The 12,517-nt window shown below is 53.8% G+C and overlaps 1 protein-coding gene and 2 long non-coding RNA genes across 13 annotated transcripts in view; 2 read left to right on the top strand and 1 right to left on the bottom strand.

Moving 5' to 3' along the window:
* Nucleotides 1-12,444, bottom strand: part of GLT1D1 (glycosyltransferase 1 domain containing 1) — a 91,799-nt gene extending 79,355 nt beyond the window's left edge. For 2 of the 9 annotated variants that reach the window (XR_003963951.1, XM_030292434.1), the window contains exon 1: nucleotides 1,998-2,121. Coding sequence is in view for 8 of the 9 variants with exons in the window: in XM_030292434.1 (XP_030148294.1) it covers nucleotides 1,998-2,065 (68 nt within the window). In the remaining variant the exon portion in view is untranslated. Of the gene's footprint in view, nucleotides 1-1,997; nucleotides 2,122-11,565; nucleotides 12,140-12,181 lie in introns of those variants that run through there. The other 7 variants (XM_030292436.1, XM_030292437.1, XM_030292432.2 and 4 more) reach the window with 6 other exon arrangements.
* LOC115498788 lies at nucleotides 1,202-6,744 on the top strand. Of its 2 annotated transcripts, none has more exons than XR_003963955.1 (2): nucleotides 1,202-1,343; nucleotides 5,969-6,744. It is a non-coding gene; the product is annotated as an uncharacterized LOC115498788 (long non-coding RNA). The 2 variants fall into 2 exon arrangements; XR_003963954.1 differs by lacking the exon at nucleotides 5,969-6,744 and adding an exon at nucleotides 2,647-2,841.
* LOC115498787 lies at nucleotides 6,806-10,883 on the top strand. Of its 2 annotated transcripts, none has more exons than XR_003963952.1 (3): nucleotides 6,806-8,272; nucleotides 8,371-9,155; nucleotides 9,567-10,883. It is a non-coding gene; the product is annotated as an uncharacterized LOC115498787 (long non-coding RNA). The 2 variants fall into 2 exon arrangements; XR_003963953.1 differs by having other exon boundaries at nucleotides 6,807-8,715; nucleotides 8,974-9,155.
* Nucleotides 12,445-12,517: the final 73 nt, after the last annotated feature.

Raw genomic sequence — 12,517 nt, 5'->3', positions numbered from 1 at the left:
TTCCTCTGTAAAGCTCCAATCTTATCTAACTCGGACACCCTCCTCTGCTAGACTGAAGGGAACCCCAGTCTTACGCATTTGGGGGTCTCCCTCCCCCACTGTCCAGGGTCACCTGAGGGTCAGAGGGGTCTTTGGCTCTGGCTCCACAAGAACCTCTGTCATCGTAGGGACCTCCGTCCCCTCCCCTTCCAGGACACCTGGCATTCTCCTCCAGGAACCTCCGTTTTTACACGACACAAGACGCCTTTGACAACCTCTGATTTTTCTTTTTCTGCAATCCCTCCGGGGCGAAGGGCAGACAAAGCTGGCCCTGAACAGACCAAAGCACAAAGAACAATTGTTGTCATGCTTCATGAAGCACAGCTGGGAAGAGAGCAGAGTCACTCAGGGGCCCCGCGCCCCAGCTAAAGGCCAGCGGTCTCACTGGACATGCCTGCCTCCTTCTGCTAACGGCCCCCTGGCTGGGAGCGCCCGGGGGCCTTTGGAATCCTGAGGTTCACATGGACAGTTCACATCCAGAGCCAAACGGTACAGAAAGACATGCTTTCTCTGGCTCCCTGTGGGACCTGGCCTCTCTCTCTGACACCCTTTCCCGGCACTCGCCCCCTGACTCGTGTCTTCCAGAGAGCCTGGCCTTCTTTCTGTCTCTCAGGCATGTCAAGCTGGCCTCGGGACCCGTGCTCGTGCTATTACCCGCCTCCCCAGCTGTCCTCCCAGATCTCAGGGACTGCCCGCTCGGTCACAGAGGTCTCCGCTTAAATGTCACCATCTCAGAGAGCCTCCCCTAAGCCCACGGCACTAATCACCATCTGGAGCTGCCTCCTTTACTTCTCTTCACTCCCGTAGAGTCTCTCGCTTGCTGGCACGGTGCTCCACGAGAGCAGAGGCCACCCTGCCCTCCTCACTGTGGGTGCCCATGAGTGAAGCAGGGTCACTGCCATCCGACGGCAGATAAACCCGAATGATGCCCATCCTCACCGCGAAATCCTAATCGCCAAGCTCAGAAAACTGATGTACCCTCTACCCCTCGTGAGAGAGGATCCTGCTGCTCTCCATCTTTAGAAGACCTGTAACATGTTTCAGTGGAAAGGGACGTTAAAGGGCGGGCTTTGCCCCGATGGCTCATTTTAATGATGGGGAAGCTGACCCGCAGAGGGGAAGTAAATTAAGAAATTTCATGAAGCAAGCGGGTTCAAAAAAAGAAGAAGTTTCCATTAAGCCCAGGCAGCAATCTGCTCCCGCCCCCCCCCCCCCCCCCGGAGGCTCACAGGCCAGTGAGGAGGAGAGAACAAGTCCCCGGGGAAACAAAGGACAAGATAATTGCAGAAGTGAGTGTGGAGCAGGTAAGCACCCTGGAAGAGGAAGACGCGCCCAGACAGCGCGGGGGTGGGGTGGGGTGGGGGTGGGGCGCCGGGAGGCCCCCGCGGGCGGCAGGGCCCCGAGCAATGACGCCCCCGCTGCCCCCTGCCCCCCCCTCCCCCGGCGCCCACCCAACGAGGAGGGCAGGCCCGCACGTGTGCCGCGCCCTGGGCTGCAAACCCTCCCGAAGCCCGGGCTTCGGCGGACCCTCCTGCACCCAGGATTCCGCGCCAACGCCTCTCCGGCCGCGAGGTCTCCCGGAGCGTCCCGCCCAAAGGGCTCCCGTGCACAGAGCGGTCCCTGCCCCATCAGATAACGCTGCGCGTGTCACCGCGTGCGGCCCTGCGCTTCCTCGCTGTCTTCTGCCCTCCGCAGTGTAGGCGCCGCGCAGTCCCCAGACCTGGGCGCTCCGGGGACGCGGAAGCCAGGCGCGCCGGGACCCGCGTGGGGACCCCCCCCCCCACCCGGACCCCCCTCCCCCAGCGGCCCGTGGGGGCGGCGCGTGCGGCGGGCCCGGGAGCCGGGAGCCGCGGTCCAGGCCCCGCGCGCGCACAGGCCCCGCGCGCGCCGAGCCCGTCCGTTTGTGCGCGCGGTCTGGGGGGGCCGGGGGCCCAGGAGCGCCCCGCGCCGGCACCTACCGGACGCGCTCGGCCGTGACGGCGTTGCCCGTGTGCCGCCGCACCACGGCCAGGAACAGGAGCCGCATGCCGCCGCCGCCCGGCCATCGACCGCCCGCCGCCGCCGACCAGGCCCAGGGCGGGGGCGGGGCCGGGGACGCGGACCCGGACCCCGGCGGCGGCGGGCGGTGGCGCTCGCTCGGTCGGTCCCGCCCGCCGCTCCCGAGGCCTCGCCCGCGCTCGCCGGTTCGGCGCTGGGGTCCCAGGCGCGCGCGCGGGGTTGGGGGGGGGGCGGGAGGGAGGGAGCGCGACACCGCTCCCGCGGGACCGGCACCCCGGGTTCCTCGGGGCCCCTCCCCGGGGAACCAGAAGAGACCACGGCTGGACTCTCAGGGGTCCAGGGGAAACCGTGGGTCCGCTCTTACAGGGACCAGGTGTGGCTGTGGGTCTGCTCCCAAGGGGGCCAGGCTGTGGGTCTGCTCCCTTGGGGACCAGCAGCAGAGGGGATCTGGGGTCCCCTCCCACAGGGACCAGGGTCGGTCACCCCCCCCCCCCCCCCAGCCCCCTGGGACCAGGGGTAGTTGCCGGTTGCTCCCATGGGATGTATGAGGCGCTGGGTCTCTTTCCACAGGGGCCAGCAGCAGGGGTGACTGTAGATTCCCTCCCTCAGGAGCCAGAGGCGGCCACGGAAGGACTGCCATCCTCCGCACCCGGGTGGCCAGCGTCTGCCCGATGGGTATCAGCACCAGGGATCTATGATGATGCTTGAGAAATCAGATAGGAAGCCATCATTTCCACAACTGACCAGATCTAAGAGGCAACCGACCCCTTTAGATGTGTTAAAGATAAACTGGGCTATATCGAGCTTTTCTAAGTTCATTTGAGCACAAGTTGATTCCAGTGGAGAAGTACTAAACTGGAAGAGGTTGGGGCGGGACAGGAGCTCCGGGAGAGACCTGTACACAGAAAATGCTGACGCAAAGCCAGATGGTTAATTGGCTACAGCCTGAAGCCTAGTTGGCTGTCTCCGATTGGTTGTTCTTACATTTCGATTCGGTAACCTTAACCTTGAGGCCTTTACAGGCTCCCTCCGGGCTTATTCACATCAGCACCAAGGCATCAGAGCCCCGTGGGTCTAGTGGCCTTTGTTTAATTTAACACACGGGGCTGGGCTCTTCAGTTCACCATGGTGGCTGATGACTCACTTCAATTCCTTCATGATCTCCATTTCAATTCCTGTTTTAAGAAGAATCTGAAGCTTATTTCTTGGCTCCACAGTCACTAGGGACTCAGGTTTCTTTCTAACTCCAGCATCCCAGTGTTTGGCCTCTGTTCCCAGCAGGGCCACAAGGTGAAGCTTGAGTGCTGAAGCCCCACCCATCACATTCACATTCCAGGCAGCAGGGAGCAGGGGCAAAAGGGCACAGCAAAATGACACTTTTACTTTTAAGAGCTCCTCCTGGAGTGTCACCCAGCCCTGAGGCCTTTATCTTCCTGTGTACCTGGCCACATCTTCTATCCAGGGCAGCTGGGAAACGTAGCGTGACTGCTGGGCACATCATCACCCTGAATCAAATGGCAGTCACTTAGCAATAACAGGTTCCAGGGGCTTGTATGTGGACAGATCTTTTCCAAGGCAAAGCACTCCACCCACTAACAGGCCCATATCAAAGATGATGGCTTGTGTGAACGCCCTGACCGCCGTGCTGGGACCCTTCCCAATCCTCCTACCCCTGAGTCTGAGCTTAGTCACGGCTCCAACCTCCCCCTTGCTTGGGAAGATGTCATCGGTAGGGTAGGCACCGGGTAGATGTTTGTTGAATGAAGTGAAATCATTGAATTTGCACTGCTGTGAAATTTTGTTCCCACGATGATGCATTCCTGATTTAAAAAAAATTTTTTTAATGTTTATTTATTTTTGAGACAGAGACAGAGCATGAGCGGGGGAGGGGCAGAGAGCGAGCAGGCTCCAGGCTCTGAGCGGTCAGCACAGAGCCCGACACGGGGCTCGAACCCATGGACCGCGAGATCGTGACCTGAGCCGAAGTCGGACGCTTCACCGACTGAGCCAGCCGGGCGCCCCTCCTGATTTCCTAATGGAAGTCAGTGCTGCTATAGGATTTGCTGGGCTGAAATTCACTGTCGTTGGGTTTCTCTGGCATACACCTGTTCTGTAGGGTAGGAGATTCTGACAGATCTTTGGGGGCCCATTTCTTTGTTCATTCATTGCTTCCGTGTGCCCATTTAGGAGACAAAAGAAGGACCGTAAACAGTATCATAGCTAATTAGTTCATTTTGGTGAAGTCTTTTGTGATTCTCCCAAGAAGGCAGTGAAAAGGGTTCAAAGGCAAATGTGACATCACGGGATGACATAGAAATAATTAGTGGGGGGGGGGGGCACGACTAGAACAGAAAAGGTCGTAAGCATCTCTTATGCTTCTCCAGATGCTTCTAACACAAGGGTCTTAAAATATATGTAAAGCAAAATCTGTTTTTTCTTTCATCATAGTGTTTGCTTAGACTATTTCTCCAGTTCACGGCACCAGGAAAAATGAAACTATGTTATTTGCCCCGTGTAAAAGTGATCGCATTTTCAGGGCGAGATACTGACTGTAGAAATGGCTCATGATAAAAATCAACCCTTGACATCTTTCTCTCTCTCTCTCTTTTTGCTTCATGACATTAACAAACGAGGTACGCTCCTCTTTTTCTATCAGGTTCCAGTCTCTGCACCGTCTTTGTCCCCCCACCACAGTAGTGAGAACTACAAATGTGGCGTGTGGGGTGGGGGGCGGGGATCTTCCTAAAAACAGAAGACACAAGTACAACTGTGGTTTAAGTGCCCTGGTTAGGTTTCCTTTTTCTGGCTTTCCGGACAGCACTTGACATGATCAAATGCAAAAGAAAGCCGCAGGTCTAAAGTAACTGCTTTCTTCTAGTGTTGCTTGGCGAACGGGGGGGGGGGGGGGGGAATGGGGAGTCAACCAGAACCAGATGATCTTCCCTTCGAGCTTTCAGCAAAAAGCAAGCAGCCCTTTCTTCCCACTGCTGTTCTGAAGGTGGGGCGTGGTGGGTTCTTAACTCTGCAGCACAAGGAAGCTCATCCCCAAGATTCTCATCGCTGCCACGCGAGATGGTCTGCGTGAACGCACCGTTGCTGCTCTATGGCCCCATGGGTCTCGTAACACAAGAGACAAAGGTCCAATTCTGTGCACGTCAGAGGCTGATGAAAGGGAAGATATTTCACCTGCTGCTAGTAACAACCTGTTGTATGCTGAGAGCCGTATTTATTCTTTAAATTTTTTCATTTATTTGTATTAAACGCCCACATATGTTTAGCACATACAGATACACAAAACAGAACTTAAAAATCACACCGAATCCCACCGCCCTGAGGTAAACACTATGAGCACTTGGGTCTCAGGTTTCTCCAGAGTCTGTGAATCTAATCACGAAAACAGTCGCACCCCCCCACCCCCCTGCGGCCGCCAGGGTCGCAGGCACTGGGCAGTTTTCTCCCCCACCAGGCCTCCCCCCACCCTGGACAGTAGGCACTACTGTTCTCAGCCCTTTACAGATGAAGGAACGGAGACTCGAGAAGGTGGGATGTCTCCCAGAGTAGCAGACAGAACGGATGCCGCGGTCCCTTTGACTCGCTATACGGACACGGTATTTTGTTGACTTTCATTGCTTTGGTTTGTGCTTGTCATTGCGTTACAAAAAGTAAAAATGCTTTACACGGGTTGGGTTTTTGTTGTTGTTCTGTTGTTATTTGCTCTTTTTCACTTTTACTTAATAATCGCGGTAGGCACAGTGCTAACATGGCCCCAAGATTTCCAGCCTCCTGATGCGTGTCACCTTCCAGTTATTCAATCAAACGCCCAACCAGGTGGTGGGGTGAGGAGAATTTGTAGGTTAAGTTCCCAATCAGTCGCCCTTAAAATGGGGAGATTATGCGGGGCGAGTCTCATCCAGTAACTGTCCCTTTAAAGGTGCTGGGCATTTCCTGATGTCAACAAGGCTCTGGTGTGAGAGGGACGCGAGGTCGGGGAGATTCTCTGCTGCTGCCCTTGGGGCCCACGGCGGCCATGAGCACAGAGCAGAGGCAGGCCCTTGGGGCAGAGGCCACCCCCACGTCCCCACCTGACAGCTGGCAGGAAACTGGCACCTTTACCGCCCGTCTCAACGCACTAGATCCTGCCACGGCCACAGGAACCAGAAAGAGCTCCAGATGAGACCTCACTTCTGCTGTGCGAGACCCTGAGCTGAGAACCAGTCAGCCACGCCCAGGCTCCTGACTTGCACAAGCGTGGGCTGGTGGTGCTGACGTCGCTACAGTTGTGGTGATTTGTTTAGTAACAAGAGAAAACAAATACAGTGTGTCCTAAATGGTTTCCACCTCAGAACCCTGTATCCTTTGAGGAAGGACACAGCATCCCAGAGTCCCCATGCGCTACAATCAATGCCTTCCTCCTGTACATCTTTGCTGCTCCCAATCCTGCTAATCTAGGCAACATTGCGACGAACGTTTTATAGCTAAGTCTCTGTGCATTCTAAATTCCTGGAAATGGCACTACGCACGGAGTGTCGGCGAATGTGGTTTTGAAATGAACACCCACTGCCCTCTAGAAACATTGCACCAAACGTATCTCCCCATTGGCCATTTATGGGCACACACACTTCACTTCCCCCAAACTGCCTTTCAGTTCAAGTGACGTGTCCCGTCTTTCTGCGTTTTTAAATTATTAGTGTTAACTTTTTTTTCCCCTTTGAAGGGCATTTTTAAAAAAAATGTGTGTGCATGTGTGTAATGTGTATGCGTGTGTAATGTGTGCGTGTGCAATGCTTGTGTAAGCCTGTGTAATGCATATGTGCATGTGTAAGGTGCACGCATGCATGTGTAATATGTGTGTGCGTGTGATGTGTGTGCACGTGGGTGTAAATTGTGTGCATGCGTGTGCGCCTATTGCTTGTATTATTAGCTGGAACTTTTCCATTGCAAGGGACAAGCCACACTTGCTTAATCAGAAAGAGAAATTATGGGGTCACAATTGAATGTCCAGGAAAAAACCTACTTTAAGCGATGGGCAGAACCTAGACCCAGAAATGTCTTTCACGGCTTAGCCCGGATTAGACCAATTTGGGTCACTATCCCATCTTTGAGCCAATCACGTAGCTCAACAGAGTGGACAGGCTTAGGTCACATGACCACACCCCGCCCAGGGGAGGCCAGTCCTGCCTGCACCACAGGGGCACAGGTTAACCCAAGAAAGAAGGTGCTGTCCTCAGAATAGATGCTAAGCAGGGCCACGGGGCAGCCTGTCCTCCAGAATGCCCGGACACTCACTCTGCGCGTTTTATTTACTGGATGTTTACCCAATACATCCCATAAGACTCCCAAGAACTGGTAAAACGAAGACGCTAAGTTTGGCATACGCATTTCAAGTACTTTTTAAGTTTGTTTGCTGTCAACAGCAATTACCCTCTTTTACGCAAGGAAGTTTTAAGTCTTTATGTGGTCAGATACTTAACAGTCTTCTGTTATGGCCTGTGGCTTTACTGTTAGGCTTAGGAAAACATTCTCTGCCCTAAGAGTTTCCGTTTGCCAACATTTTTAATTAATGCTTTTTCTTTTATTTCTCCATGACAATATTTTAACCATCTGGAATTGATGCTGGTTCGGAGTGTGAAAACTGTTTTTCCCACATGTAATAGTTGGTTATTCCGACAGAATTCATTGAATACTCCGTGCTTTTCTCCATGGGTTGGAAATGCCTTTATTACCATTTGCTGAATTATTTTATGCGTGTGTTTTGATGGTCTTCCCCGCGTGTTCCTCTCTGCACTGACCTTTTCTGTGAGCCCTAATCTAAAAACCAAATAAATACACTTGGAGGTACCGATTACCTATTTTATGACTGCAATAGGGATTAAGACACTCGTGAGGAGTTGTAGAGTGGTGGTTATGACAGGGTGGTTAGGTGTGGCCCCACACCTGGCACGTCTTCAAAAGGGAGGAAGGGGAAGTTCCTGATCTTTCACTTTCCCCCTCTCTCCTACCTTCCCTCTCTGCCGGTGAATGCCTGGCTGTTGCAGATGGCCCGGGGTTTTTTAAAGCACATGAGAACATAACCCCAAGAAGCAGAGGTCGTTACGCACAAGGGTCAGGTAAAACGAGTGCTTAAAAAAAGGCAAAGCCAACAAACCCGACTTCCTGGCCACGCACTCTCCCCTCCCCGGTAAAAAGAAAACACACGTCATTCCGAGAGCTGAATTAATTCACGCAGCGCAAGCAGGTGAGTTTGGCTTTGTTGTGGGCCAAAGAATGGAAGGCCTGACTCCACCCCGGGGGTTGACTGTGCCTCTACTGCTTATCTTTTCTGCTTCTGCCTAGATTCTCTGCAGCCAGACCGAACCGTTACAACAGGGACTCCCTGAAATAAACAGAACTCATGACAAGTCTGTCCCAGAGGAGAGTCCAAAGATTGACAGGATGGCCTGACTGTAACGTTGCTAACGCCTCCCACCACGGTCTGGTGCACAGAGACCAGCAGGGCCTGCCGTGGTCCCCAGGATGGAACCGGGGAGCAGAAAAGCAGAAGCATGGGCCGCAAGCGCTGACACCGAGCCGTCGCACCTTGCGGACTACGGTTGACTGGTGACGACGGACGGCACAGAACATCCGTGACGGCTAGCTGTGAACCGGCGTTTTGAGGAAGCCGAAACTGTGAGTAAACAGGTACGACTGTCTGGAAGCAAGGGGTGAGCCACGCAGAGATGAAATGAGCCGCAGAAATATTATGAAAAGGTCAGAGGTTCGGCCGCCCCTGAAATGTGCTCAGTCTCTGATGGCTTCTGAATTCACTCCATCAGATCGCACCTCCTCCCAGGGGACAGGGCAGTGCTGGAGCAGGGAAGGGTCCCGTGTCTGACAGCCAGTGGTGCACCCCAGTCCGCACCCCCAGCGCCCTTGCAGTTAAGGCTCGCTTTCCCACAGGGCCCTTGAGGCGAAGAGGCTGTGACAAAGCTGTACTCTGTAAAATGACAGACGCCATACTTATACCCCAGACGCCAGCTGTGCGACTCAGGTCATTTACTCATTTATTTTCGGTTCAAAGGAGAGACTCACACAGTCACTTCCAGGAACAGGCATGTATTATGAGTCTACTCCACACAGTGGTGAGCCGTCAACTTGTATCAATTATTTAGTGTTACAATCACTGGGGCTTAGCACAGGGGCTCAGAGTGCATGGGCTGCAGGGGCCAGGCAGGAGCTCAAAGCACAAACTGGCCCAATGTGAGACAACAATCAGGCTGCCCTCTCCTTTTATGTTCTTTTTTTTTTTTTAATTTTTTTTTAACGTTTATTTATTTTTGAGACAGAGAGAGACAGAGCATGAACGGGGGAGGGTCAGAGAGAGGGAGACACAGAATCTGGAACAGGCTCCGGGCTCTGAGCCATCAGCACAGAGCCCGATGCGGGGCTCGAACTCACAGACCGCGAGATCACAACCTGAGCCGAAGTCGGACCCTTAACCGACTGAGCCACCCAGGCACCCCCTCTCCTTTTATGTTCTTACTTTTTAACAGAATCATGACGGGTGAGTCTTGGCTACAAGTAACAGAACACCCAGCACGTGGCCTAAACAGTGTACGATTTGTGATCTTTCACTACCTAACTTCTCCCTGATTCTCTACCGTGCTGTCCACATCCCCAGCTGGCTCGTCTCGGGAGTGTGAGACAGCTGCCAGCAGCAATGAGGGCCTCAGGCTTCCTAATCCATATCCCCCTTGGAAGAGTGTCTCTCTTGCAGGCCTGGTACAAGAGTCCTTTCTTTCAGCCTGACTGGGCCAATTTACGTCATTTGTCCTCTGCTGGGCCGTGGGGGAACGTCGCGTCTCAACGGGGTAGAGTCTGGGTTTCAGAAGAGGCATGACAGACTAGCATTGGTTTTGACTAGTCGGATCCAGAAACAAAGATGAAGTTAGCTTCTCCTGAGCGACACGGTTAGCTGGTGGGGAGCGGGCTGGGGGAGGACAAATGGAGAACAGACAGCCAAGCGGAACCAGGATTCTGTTTGCAGGACAGGCGGGTGGGCGTGTTGGACAGGCAGTAACCGGTCGTGCCCGCTGCACATCCGTATAGGGCGGCACTGACCGACAGAACTTTCTGCAGTGGTGGGGTAATCCACACCATTCTGCTCACCACGGAAGCATCAAACACACGAGGCCGTTGGGCGCTTGAAGTGTGGCGGCTGTGATCGGAGAAGCTGCCAGAACCTCCTAAGGTTTAGGCCCAGACCCGGCCCAGGGACGCTCCGCCGTTCTCTTCACCGAAGCAACTCATGGGGCCGGGGCTGCGCGTGAAAAATCACTGCAAACAAACCGGAACACTTCTTCCAGTTGGACTGTTTTGCAACCTCAAGATGTCAGACTGCAGTGCAGACCAGACCTCCCCAGGACCAGGAAGTGCCACACTTCCTCAGTGTACATCCTGAACTCCAACTCCTGCCCCCACTTTGTTCACTTAGCTTTACACTTCTCAGTGGAGATCATCCAGTTGGGTTAGTCTGCTGTCATCCAAAATGGCACATCTGTATCGGGCGGAGTTTCACAAGAACTCATCTCATGAACCGCGTCGAATGGCTTAATTTTTATCCCATGTTTACCCTGCACTTTGCCCGAGAGTGGCGATTGTATCAGTCTCTTGAACAAATACTTGAAGGTTCTGTCTCACGTACCAGCCAGAGGACGGAAGAAGCACTGCACTGTACTAGGAATTAGGTAAAAGCCTCGTATGTAAGACTGAGCTCCACCGGGGCGTCTGGAGGGCTCAGCTGGTTGGGCACCCGACTCTTGATTTCAGCTCAGGTCATGATCTCATGGTTCGTGGGCTCAAGCCCCGTGTCTGGCTCCACACTCTCAGTGCTTGGGATTCTCTCCCTCCCTCCCTCTTGCCCCTCCCGTGCTCTCTCTCTCAGAACAAATGAATAAACTTAAAAAAAAAATAAATAAGACTGAGCTCTACTGTCTACTACGTGTGTGATCCTGGAGAGGAATCTTAAGTGGTTTGCCTTTTAGTTAAATTTGGATACTAACATGCTGTAGAAATCACAGGGGTCTCAAAAAGGCAAACAAAAAACACCAAGAAAACAATGAATATAAAATATTATTTGGGCACCATTTAAACTTCAAACATCCATTCAATCATCCAATTCCATACATAGTTATCGTGGTGGGGGTTGTGGTAGATTCTAGAAATACAGTAACGGACAAACAAAATCACAGCCCTCCCTGGCTTGAAGACTGACATTAAATCGTTTTGCAAAATATGTAATCGTAAATTAAAAGAGTATTGTGAAAACAACACGCAGCGAGTACTCTAAAGACGTATGAAAAGGGATGCGACCTATTCTGGGAGGACCAGGAATGTGACAATGATTGAGGACAATTAGCATTAATGGATTGGATGGGAGGGTCCTATACTGTCATTCAATGATTCTCTCTTTAAAGGGTAGTAAGTATTTATCTCCTGCCTGCTGTGCCAGCACCAGCACTGTGTGAGGCATTTCTCAGCCAGATGACCTACCGGAAAGCCCACTCCCCAGGTAACGGCTCCATCCTTCTCTTGGCTGGCCTCAAAGAGGGAGGAAGGAAGAGGCAACGGTCTCACACGAACGGCCATCATCCAGCCATGGGTCCCAATATCTCAAGCCATGCCGGGGCCGTTTCTGGAGGACGCTCTTCCCCTCCACCATGTGCCAGTGGTCACTATTGCAGGTGCTGTGGGCGTGGTGAAGAATAAGACACATGAGATCCTGCCACCATGGAACTTATACTTGTGGGGACCAGTACGAGCCAGGGAGGACAAAGAAATACAGGAAAAAAACCATGACAGGTGCTATGCAGAAACTAAAACAAGGCAATGGGATGGGGTGGGATGCACTTCAGATGGGATGGTGGAGAAATGCTTGCAAGGATGGACGCTGGAGCTGAGTGTTGAGGGAAAACGGGATGCCAGCCAACAGACAAGGAAGGAAACTCGGCGCCTGACTTGTCCTGGGGTAGCGGCTCTTCATGGGGAGATGTTTCCTGGGGGCCATCTGGGGACCGTCTGCACACAGGGTGCTTGCCACTCTGGGGGACGGGGGTGGAACCGGCCCCCGAAGGACAGCAGAGGCTAGGGGTGCCGCTCACCGACCTACCGTGCAGAGGCGGCCCCAATCGTCAGCGCTGCACCTGCACGGGAAGCCCGTGCCGGGGCAGGAAAGAGCCCGCAGGCAGGCGCCAGCTTTGCAAATCAGCCTGGAAGACCGGCAGAACCCGGAGCCGCCATATGGGGGTGTGTCTACGCTTTCGTAGGCGGAGGTCGGAGACCACGGAGTGACAGGAACAATTCTGCTTTTAAAACCCCGTAGATGGCAACGCCCTGGGCCCGGGGCTCCACTCCCGGCAGAAGCTGACCCACTGCCCGGCCGGGCTTCCGGGAGGAACCGGAAGTCGCCAGCGGCGGCCAATGGGGGCGCGAAGGGGCGGGTCTC

This window comes from Lynx canadensis, chromosome D3 (genome assembly GCF_007474595.2).
Source record: "Lynx canadensis isolate LIC74 chromosome D3, mLynCan4.pri.v2, whole genome shotgun sequence".
Taxonomy (NCBI): domain Eukaryota; kingdom Metazoa; phylum Chordata; class Mammalia; order Carnivora; family Felidae; genus Lynx; species Lynx canadensis.
The sequence above is the reverse complement of the archived record's forward strand: the minus strand, read 5'-3'. Positions and strand labels throughout refer to the sequence as shown.